Source organism: Rhincodon typus, chromosome 5 (assembly GCF_021869965.1).
Source record: "Rhincodon typus isolate 14 chromosome 5, sRhiTyp1.1, whole genome shotgun sequence".
In the NCBI taxonomy this organism is placed as follows: domain Eukaryota; kingdom Metazoa; phylum Chordata; class Chondrichthyes; order Orectolobiformes; family Rhincodontidae; genus Rhincodon; species Rhincodon typus.
This window is the reverse complement of record NC_063336.1, coordinates 2,604,430-2,615,705: the sequence shown is the minus strand read 5'-3', so window position 1 is coordinate 2,615,705 and position 11,276 is coordinate 2,604,430. Positions and strand designations below refer to the sequence as shown.

The 11,276-nt window shown below is 46.6% G+C and overlaps 1 protein-coding gene across 1 annotated transcript in view; it reads left to right on the top strand.

The window, feature by feature from the left end:
* The window catches only part of LOC109922659 (ATP-binding cassette sub-family C member 10-like), a 36,878-nt gene extending 25,608 nt beyond the window's left edge, over positions 1-11,270 (top strand). Inside the window, exons 3-6 of the mRNA XM_048596739.1 lie at positions 788-933; positions 1,034-1,131; positions 9,455-9,567; positions 10,628-11,270. Coding sequence (XP_048452696.1) covers positions 788-933; positions 1,034-1,131; positions 9,455-9,567; positions 10,628-10,760 — 490 coding nt within the window. The 3' untranslated portion in view covers positions 10,761-11,270. The remainder of the gene's footprint in view (positions 1-787; positions 934-1,033; positions 1,132-9,454; positions 9,568-10,627) is intronic.
* Positions 11,271-11,276: the final 6 nt, after the last annotated feature.

Here is an 11,276-nt window from a genome sequence, read left to right as displayed (position 1 = left end):
TGTCCCGGGGGCCAGCGGTGAGAGCGGGAGCAGGCAGCGTGTCCCGGGGGCCAGCGGTGAGAGCGGAAGCAGGCAGCGTGTTCCGGGGGTCAGCAGGAGCGGATGGCTCTGAGGTGGTGAGTGTGGGAGCGGGCGGCCCCAAGGCAGCAGTGAGGGCGAAGTCAAGCCTTGTGAGGAATGCAAGCCCAAGACTGTGATGTTGAACTAGTAACCGTGTTTATTTGTCTACACTTCAGTAAGTAGGACTGTAATGTTTAACTTCTTGGCTTGCTTTCTTTGTTTTTCTGCTTCGTACTAAAATTCTGTGCCTAGGTACATTGTACTGAAGGTGGCGCCCTAAGTGGCAGCTTGTAAACTTTTCACTGTACTCATGTGAGTGAGTATATGTGACAATAAAAGCTAATTCTATTTCTTATTCTAGTTAGTTAGTTCATTAGTTCCTGGGGACATTAGCTCTCCTGAGTTGGCAGCTTAACCAATTTCACTACATTGAAAGTCTAGTGCAGATTAATTCCTCATGTAGAGGTGACTCTAAGCTCTGAATGTTGTCTGAAGGTTCTCAGCTGATGACTTTGATTTGCCACATCAGATATCCTTCACTTCCCAGGGAATCTGCTGGTTCAGTATTCGCATAATCAGGCCACTAGACCAGCACAAACCTAATTCTTCTTTCAGATTGATGAGCGGGAGAGAGCAAAGAGATAAAATAACAAGATCTGAATAATACTACTCCAGCTCAGGGAGAGATGTATTTATATAACTCTATTTTGCTGGGAATTTTTTCCAGATCGAAACTGGCTGTCATTCCTCAGGATCCGTTCCTGTTCAGCGGAACAGTGCGGGAGAATCTGGATCCTCTGAGCCACCACCCGGACAGGGAGCTGCAGTCTGTTTTAAAGGAGTGTCACCTCCTGGATGTCATTCAGAGAATGGGTGAGGCCTGTTGTGATCATGGGCAGTATGCTTTGTCAGTTGGTTCATTGTTTGTTTGTCTCTGTCACTGATCACTGTGCTATTTGTCTCTCCACATCAGGTGGATTGGATGCTGAACTCGGGGACAGGGGTAAGAATTTATCCATTGGACAGAGACAACTGATCTGCCTTGCGAGAGCACTTCTCACTAAGGCCAAGGTACTTATTCAGCAAGCTATCCTAGCATTAGGAATCATTTATACCTTCCCCTGTCTTCCCAGTCCCCGCTCCTTCACGGACCTACAAATGCAATATCTTGTTTTGCCTTCAAATGTATATGTCACTGCTATCCTTGCCAGATTAATAACCAACCCGAGCACAACGTAACAGCTCAGGATCCTGAGTGCTGGCATTTTGGGGGCACAATAGTTAACGTCATTCTATACATACATTAAAAACAAGAGGATAACTAGGGAGAGGATAGGACCACTCATGGATAAAGAAGGGAACTTGTGCTTGGAGGCAGAGGATGTGGGTGAGATCCTAAATAAGTACTTTGCGTCAGTATTCACCCAGGAGAAGGATATGGACGATAGTGAGATTTGTGTGGAGCATGCTAATATGGTGGGGCATTTTGAGATCAAGAAAGAAGTGGTGTTGGGCGTCTTGAAGAGAATTAAAGTGGATAGGTCTCCAGGACTTGATAGAGAGGCAAGAGAGGAGATTGCTGGACTTTGACCAAAATCTTCATATCCTCGCTAGCCACTGGAGAGGTCCTGGAGGACTGATGAGTAGTTAATGTTGTTCCTCTGTTCAAGAAGGGAAATAGGGATAATCCAGAAAACTATAGACCAGTGAGTCTCACATTTGTAGTTGGGAAGCTATTGGAGAGAATTCTTAGGGATAGGATTTACACATCTTTGGAAAAGCATGGCTTTGTGCAGGGCAGATCATGTCTTACTAACTGGATTGAATTTTTTGAGGAGGTGACAAAGGTGATCAATGAGGGTAGACCGTGGATGTTGTTTACATGGATTTTAGTAAGGCTTTTGACAAGGTCCCTCATGGTAGGCTCATCCAGAAGATTAAGGTGCATGGGATCCATGGTGACTTGGTTAGTGGATTCAGAATTGGCTTGCTCATAGAAGGCAGAGGGTAGTGTTGGAAAGTTGTTTTATAGGCTGGAGGTCTGTGCCTAGTGGTGTTCCACAGGGATCAGTACTGGGACCTCTGCTGTTTGTGATATATGTAAGTGACTTGGATGAAAATGTAGATGGGTGGGTTAGTAAGTCTGCGGATGATACAAAGATTGTTGGTGTTGTGGATAATCTGGAAGATTGTCAAAGGATTCAGCGGGATGTCGATCAGTTGCAGATGTGGGCGGAGAAATTGCAGATGGAATTTAAACGGGGTAAGTGTGAGGTGCTGTGCTTTGGGAGATCAAATGTTAAGGAAAAGCGTGCAGTTCATGGCAGGACTCTGAACAGCATTGGTGCACAGAGGGATCTTGGAGTTCAAGTCCATAGCTCCCTGAAAGTAGCCACATAACTAGATAAGGTGGTAGAGAAGGTGTATGGCATGTTTGCCTTTATTGGTCAGGGAATTGAGTACAAGAGTCAGGATGTCATGTTGCAGCTTTATAAGACTTTGGTTAGGTCACATTTAGAGTATTGTGTTCAATTGTGGTCGCCACATTACAAGAAGGAAGTGGAGGCTTTGGAGAAGGTGCAGAAAAGGTTTACCAGGATGCTCCTGGATTGGAGGGTATGAGCTATAAGGAGAGACTAGAAACACTTGGGTTGTTTTCTCTGGAGCAGCAGAGGCTGAAGGGAGACTTGATAGAAGTCTATAAAATTATGAGATGCATTGATAGAGTTGAAGGTAAGAATCTATTTCCCAGAGTTGAAATATCTAAAACTAGGTGGCATGCATTTAAGGTGAGAGGGTGAAAGTTCAAAGGAGTTGTGAGGGGCAGGTTTTTTACACAGAGAGTGGTGGTGCCAGGGGTGGTAGTGGAGGCAAATATGATAGGGGCATTTAAGGGGCCTTTAGATGAGCACATGAATATGCAAGGAATGGAGAGATATGGACCAAGGGCAGGCAGAAGTATTAGTTTAATTTGGCTTCATGTTTGGGACAACATCGTGGACCGAAGGGCCTGTTCCTGTGCTGTATTGTTCTGTGTTTTTTGTCATCGGACTGTGATGGTGTTGAGAGGTAGTGCAACAAGACAGAATGTCACCATGTTGCCAAGAATTAGTGCCATTGTGGTTAACCCCTGTTATGACCCAGAGACAAATCAAATGAGCCAGGAAAGTTGACGTTTCAGGTCGGGACCCTTCTCTGATGCTGCCTGGCCCGCTGTGCTCCTCCAGCTCCACACTGTGTTATCTCTGACTCCAGTATCGGCAGTTCTTACTATCTCAAATGAGCTATCTGTATTTGCAACACAGGCAATTAAAGTCTTTAAACAGTGTCAAAACTGACCCCAGTGGGGACCCCAATGGTCCCTAACCAGATGTTTTGAATAACAAGTACCAGACTTTGTGAATAACTGATACCAAATACCCGGATTGTAATGTAAACAAAAGATTTAACAATTTGTTGATAAAATAGTAGCTTTAGCTGAGCAAAGTTAAACCACAAGGTAATCTAATTAATGTTTATAATTTAAATACAATCTATATTGACTCTAGCCCCCACTCTCACACAAAAGCTGACAGAGAAACAGACACAGTTAATCAAAAAGAAAATAAATAAACAGGATCGAACTGGCCAGTTCACTGAAGCAGAGTCCAGACTCTGTAACCTCACAGGCACATGGGATTATATCTCATTTGGTTTCCGAAGACACCAATGCACACAACTACCTTCTAGCAGGCTCTGAGGAATGTTCATTTTATACTTAGAACTGACATTTTATTCCCTGAACTTTCAATAAGCTGATAATGGGAGGACAACCAGGGAGTAATCAAACTTCCATTCTGTAGCTTTCACCGGCACAATCGTTCTGACGCAAACACAGTCCATAAATCAATTCAAATTCTGGCCTCTCCATACCAGACTGGCTGTTTCCCCACAAGGTCCCAGTTAACACTCAACATCTGTCATCTGCCTCTGGAGCCGAAACATCCATAAAGCACTTTGCATAAGAATCAACCTCAACCTGCAACTAACTTCAATACCTGTCCTCAAAAATAAACTGGCATTTTTTAAATGAGAAGAAGCCAATATTCACAGTCTAAAAGGTCACCTTCAGCTCACAGCTCCAAACCATACATAATGTAAAACAAAAATAAGGAGAATTCTGCAAGGGTTCTAACACCCATCCACAGCATTGAGAATGAACAGCATAACACAGAATTCCAGTATACTGCACAATTAATGCCATAATACTGATCCATGTGAACAAGAAGCAGCAGTAAGCCATTCTGCTACTAATGTCTGCTCTGTCATTTTAGAAGATCATTGTTGATCTGAGTGTAAACTGAAACTCACATTCCAAGCTGCCCCTTCCCTGACCCCTCCAGTAACCTTTCACTCCCCTTGCTTTACAAGAATCTATCCACCTCTGCTTGAAAGCATTCATAGGTTCTGATTCCTTTTCAAGAAGATATTTCCAAAGGCTCTGAACCCTCTGAGAGAAATAAATTCACCTCATCTCTGTTTTCAAAAGGTGACCCCATGATTTTTAAACATTGACCCCTGGTTTGTGATTCTCCCATAAAAGGAAACATTCCTTCCCCACCTCTCCTCTATCAACGTCCTTTAGCGTTTTATATGTTTCAATCAAATTGCCTCTTATTCTTCGAAACTGCAGAAGATACCCCTCACAGTAGGGAGAGTTAGTGTTCTAACCTCACCATCATACCTAGAGTCAGTTCATTATCCCAGACTCCAGGAGGCAGTGCCATAATATGGAACTCGAACAAAGTACAGAGGTTTAGTGCCATGAAACTGGACTCCCACAGATTGTGAAGAGTAATTGCCATAAAGCTGAATCCACCATGGTACTGAGAATAAATACCATGCTATTGAACCTTACTGTGAAACCAATTATGTTGTCTAGTCCCAATATAGCCAGCAGCAGCAGTCAGCACACAGATTACCACAAGCACCAGAGTGCAGAAAACACCTGCGCATTTACCTCCTCCCTCCCCAGAATCCAAGGGCCCAAACATACCTTCCAGGTGAAGCAACACTTCACCTGCACTTCCAAGAATCTAGTCTACTGCATTCGCTGCTCACAGTGTGGTCTCCTGTACATTGGGGAAACGAAGCGTAGACTTGATGACTGCTTCGCAGAACATCTACGTTCTGCTCGCAAAAAAGACCCTGAACTACCTGTTGCCTGCCACTTCAATGCACCACCCTGCTCCCTGGCCAACATCTCTGTCTCCGGCTTGCTACAGTGTTCCAGTGAAGCCCAGCGCAAGCTGGAGGAACAACACCTCATTTTCCGCTTGGGGACCCTACAGCCCTCCGGACTCCATATTGAGTTCAATAATTTTAGGGCCTAAACTCTCCCATGTCCCAGCCCCCCACCCCACACACCAGGCCTTGTTACCACATAGCCTGCCACTACACACCCTCTGTTGTTAGTCACTAACAGTCCCCATTAACAACTATTCACCCTCCCAGCCTGATCATTAGCAACTCCTTTGTCTGTCCAACTGTCTTTCTCTCTCTTTGGGCTCTATCCTATTGTTTACTCCCTACCTCCCTATTTTCTGCATATAAACTGACGTTTTCCCAGCCACCATCAGTTCTGAGGAAAGGTCACTGATCCGAAACGTTAACTCTGTTTTCTCCTCCACAGATGCTGCCAGACCTGCTGAGCTTTTCCAGCAACTTTGTTTTTGTTCCCAATCTACCAATGACAGCTCCATTTGTCCATAACAATATTCTGATGAATATTCCACACAGTGTCCTCGTGTAGACAAATCTTCATTTTCGCATAAAGGATACCATCCAAGATATGATGCGGTACGGCTGCTGTAGTTCAATGTATCTGAAAAACCAACAGATTGCAGACTGCAGAGATAGTAGGAACTGCAGATGCTGGAGAACCTGAGATAACAAGGTATAGAGCTGGATGAACACAGCAGGCCAAGCAGCATCAGAGGAGCAGGAAAGCTGACGTTTCGGGCCTAGACCCTTCTTCAGAAATGGGGGAGGGGAAGGGGATTCTGAAATAAATTGGGAGAGAGGGAGAGGCGGATAGAAGTGGATAAAGGAGAAGATAGGTGGAGATGAGACAGACAGGTCAAAGAGGCGGGGGTGGAGCCAGTAAAGGTGAGTGTAGGTGGGGAGTTAGGGAGGGGATAGGTCAGTCCAAGGAGGATGGACAGGTCAAGGGGGTGGGATGAGGCTAGTAGGTAGGAGATGGGGGTGGGGCTTGAGGTGGGAGGAGGGGATAGGTGGGATGAAGGACAGGTTAGGGAGGTGGACACAAGCTGTGCTGGTTTTGGGATGCGGTTGGGGGAGGGGAGATTTTGAAGCTTGTGAAGTCTGCATTGATACCATTGGGCTGCAGGGTTTCCAAGCAAAATATGAGGTGCTGTTCCTGCAACCTTTGGGTGGCATCATTGTGGCACTGCAGGAGGCCCAGGATGGACATGTCGTTTAAGGAATGGGAGGGGGAGTTGAAATGGTTTGCGACTGGGAGGTGCAGTTGTTTGTTGCGAACTGAGCGTAGGTGTTCTGCAAAGCGGTCCCCAAACCTCCGCTTGGTTTTCCTGATGTAGAGGAGGCCACATCTGGAACAGCGGATACAGTATACCACATTAGCAGATGTGCAGGTGAACATCTGCTTGATGTGTGGGATGGGGGTGAGGGGGGAGGTGTAGGGGCAGGTGTAGCACTTGCTGCGGTTGCAGGGAAAAGTGCCGGGTGTGGTGGGGCTGGAGGGGAGTGTGGAGCGGACAAGGGAGTCATGGAGAGAGTGGTCCCTCCGTAAAGCAGATAAGGGTGGGGAGGGAAAAATGTCTTTGGTGGTGGGGTCGGATTGCAGATAGCGGAAGTGTCAGAGGATGATGCGTTGGATCCGGAGGTTGGTGGGGTGGTACGTGAGGACAAGGGGGATTCCTCGTTTTTCAAGGATCGCAACTTCCCCCCCTCATTGGTCGAGAACGCCCTCGACCGTGTCTCCTGCATTTCCTGCAACTCATCCCTCACACCCCCTCCCCACAATCACAACCAAAACAGAATCCCCCTCAACCTCACGTACCACAGAAGAAGGGTCTAGGCCTGAAACGTCAGCTTTCCTGCTCCTCTGATGCTGCTTGGCCTGCTGTGTTCATCCAGCTCTACACCTTGTTATCTCAGATTCTCCGGCATCTGCAGTTCCTACAATCTCTGAAACAAAGGTAGGCAGTTGGGTTTTTTGGAGGTCTTTCACTTCAGCTCCAGGACATCTCTGCAGGAGTTCCTCAGGGTAGTGTCCGAGGCCCAGCCATCTTCATCTGCTTCATCAATGACCTTCCCTCCTCCATAAGATTAGAAATGGGGATGTTTACCGATGATTGCACAATATTCAGCACCATTTGTGACTCCTCAGATACTGAAGCAGTCCGTGTCCAAGTGAAACAAAATCTGGACAACATTCAGGTATGGCTGATAAGTGCCAAGAGATATTCATGCTGCAACACCAGGCAATGACCATCTCCAACAATAAAACATCTCACCGTGACTTTCAATACATTAACATTACGAGTCCCCCACAGTCAACATGCGGGGGTTACCATTGACCAGAAACTGAATGAGACATGCCATTTTAACATTTGTGGCTACAAGAGCAGAGGCTGAATAAAACAATCCACGTCCTGATTCCCCAACGCTAGTCCACCATCTACAAGGCACAAGTCAGGATTGTGATGGAATACTCCCCTGCCTGTATGAGTGCAGCTCCAACAATACTCAGGAAGCTTGACACCGTTCATTCCACTTTATTGACATCCTTCTACATTCATGCTTTCCATCAACAATAGTAGCAGTGTGTGCCATTTACAAGCTGTGACAACTCCCCAAGGCTTCTTAGTCAGCACCTTCCAAACCCACAACCACTTCCATCTGGAAGTCAGAAGTGACACGACACCAGGTTATAGTCCAACAGGTTTATTTGAAATCACAAACTTTCGGAGCATAGCCCCTTCAGCAGGTTTAGACTTCACCTGACGAAGGGGCTATGCTCCGAAAGCTTGCAATTTAAAAACAACACTGTTGGACTATAACCTGGTGTCGTGTCACTTCTGACTTTGTCCATCTCAATCCAACACTGGCACCTCCACATCATGTCCATCTAGAAGGACCAGGGCAGTGGATACATGGGAACACCACCACCTGCAAGCTCCCCTCCAAAGCACTCACCATTCTGACTTGGAAATATATTGCTGTTCCTTCACTGTTGCTGGGTCAGAATCCTGGAATCGCCTTCTTTACAGCATTGTGAGTGCCTGTACACTAAAGTACTTCTGTGGTTCAAGAAGGCAGCTCATCACTATCTTTAGGGTTGGACAATAAATGCTGGCCCAGCCAGTGATGCCCATGTCCCCAGAATGAGCGAAAGAAATGTCCTTGAGAGAAGGAAATCTGCCATCCCTGTCTGGACTGGCCAACATGTCACTTCAGACCCACAGCAATGTGGTTGACTCTGAACGACCACCCAAATCCCAAGGAACTTAAGAAAGAGTTGATTGTGCTGCACGTAGCAAGGCTCCGATCTGATCGCCTGTAAAGGAAGGCATGGTATAGGATGACATGATAAAGGTGCACGTGTGGGACTAGGTGAGTTGTTTTTAGAAAAGATGCATGGACAAATCTGGATGAATGGCCTTGTTCTGTGCTATTCGCTATTCAAAGAGTGCCTTTGTTATTGTAAGCCACCTTTATCACCTCTGAATAAATTTTATCGCATCAGTTTTTGTACTTTGTATTCATTTTGAGTTTCAGTATCATCTTAGGGACATGAGTTCCAACTTTCCACTGTGATTTCTGTCAAACTATTCTTGCTGATAAAAACCCCTGCACCTGGCATGACTCTGATTTTAAATGTATGTTTACTTGTTCTTGCTTTTCCACATGTGAGGGCAAGAACCTGTCAACTCCTTCAATCATCTTAATCTTCTTGATTGTTCTCGAAAGTCCCTCGAAACAAGGAGCATGCTGACCACAGAGCCCATCGATGGAGTTATTTAATGCTGCACTGTAGCTATTATTCTGTTGTGGCTGAGCAGACTCACCCCCTCTTACCACTTGCCCTGGGCCAATCAGAAAGATTTTGAGGTTGATAGTCAGCCAGTTGGTCACATCATGAACACACTGTCTGTGGCCATCAAATTGCAAGTTGGCCTTGAACAGTCAGACACTGTCACATGACATGCTGTACCATGAGGCCTCTATCACCAGCTCAATTTGATCGGCTGTTAACGACATCGATGTGATGTGTTCTCATCCTTGAACCTTCTTGTACCCAATGTTATTGTGGGGAATGTACACTATACTCTGCCTGAGGTCCTGATAGCTTTGTTTTTCATTTGCTCAGATTCTGTGTATTGATGAAGCGACAGCCAGTGTGGACCAGAAAACAGATCGACTGTTGCAGAAGACTATACGAGAACAATTTGCAGACAAAACTGTTTTGACAATTGCCCATAGGTAACTTCTTCACACCGGTAGGAAGAGATTGGCAGAAAGGGTGGGAGATTAGGTTAGACGGTGAGAGAGTAAAGGATGGACATGTGTTTGAGGTGATGAGTAGCAGGGCAAACAGTGAGGGGGGGGAGTGGGGAGGGGAGGAAGAGGAGTTGGGAGGGGCAGGAGGAGGGAGTGGGAGGATTGGGGATGATTGGGGGAACACTAGTTGGGAGGGGGAGTGGAGAGGATTGGGGAGGGGGAGGAATGGGAAGGGGGGGAGTGGGGAGTAGGTAGGAGGGAAAGGGGGGAGAGGGGGGGGGGGGGAGGAGTGGAGATTTGGATGGAGGGGGCATGGTGAGGGAGAAGAATAGGGAGGGGAGGGCAGACACGAAGTAGGAGCTATGAGGTTGTGGTGTGAGGGGAGCACGATGGCAGAGCAGTTTCTGCAGCACGTGCTGGTGTCTGAGGCTCCCTCGCTCAGAGCAGAGCCAGGATCACAGGTGGAATTGCCCAGCCATGGACATTTTCTTTACCAAGCACCAAACAACTGAATACCAAACAAACCTTGGGCTCAGTAAGGGTGGCATGGTAGCTCAGTGGTTAGCACTGCTGCCTCAGCACCAGGGGACCTGGGGTTGATTCCAGCCTCAGGCAACTGTCTGTGTGGAGTTTACATATTCTCCGTGGGTTTTCTGCTGGTGCTCCGGTTACCTCCCACAGTCCAAAGATGTGCAGGTTAGTTGGATTGGCCATGCTAACTTACCCGTAGTGTCCAGGAAAGTGCAGGGTTAGTGGGGTAGCCATGGGACATGTGGGGTTATGGGTACAGTGTGGGGACAGGTGGTTCTGGGTGGGATGTCTTTGGATGGTCAGTGCAGACTCAATGGGCCGAATGGCCTAAACCTGCACTGTCGGGATTCTATGACACAATTCACTGATTAAACTGATAGGAGAGATGGGCAGCTTTGGCATTCAGTCACGCTGTAGCGACATGTCCCAGCTGCATTCCTACTGAGGCTGGAAGGGTTTTATTTCAGTGGGGTCCCCATTTTTATGCTGCCTTTGATTCTGTTTCCTGAAGGTTGAACACAATAATGGATTCAAACCGTGTACTGGTGTTGGATGCTGGCAAGGTGAAGGAGTTTGACTCCCCAGCCGTTCTATCTCAGAACCACGATTCCTTCTTCTACAATATCTTACATGCTCCAAGATAGTCGAGGGAAGATGGCAGACCCAAGCAGATATCTTGCCAGTGAACTGAAGCTCTGGGCAGTTTGCGTATGCTGAACACTTAACTGTACAGAACAGAGAGTTTGGGATCCAGAAAGCTCTCGGTACCTTACATATTTGGAACGGAACAAGGAAATTGAAATGTCACAATTTCAGGATAGTTAATGTTAAGAACCGTGGGATTCTCGGTTAGTTGGCTTGGTTAGGGTAGATCTGTGTTTCTTACCTCATGTCTATAATTCTGCATCCTGTACTAAGTGTAATGAGCGCAATTCTAGCCTCTTCAACACCAATCGTCCTGCTTCATTCACTCAACCACTGTCTCACACTCTGATACCTACAGTTTAATATTCGCCCTCAGTCCCTGTCCTATTCCCCAATGTTCTGTACAGTTTAATATTTCCTCTTGGCCCCTGCCCCATTCCCCACTGTTCTGTACGGTTTAATATTCCTTCTCAGTCCCTGTCCCATTCCCATTCCCCACTGTTCTGTACAGTTTA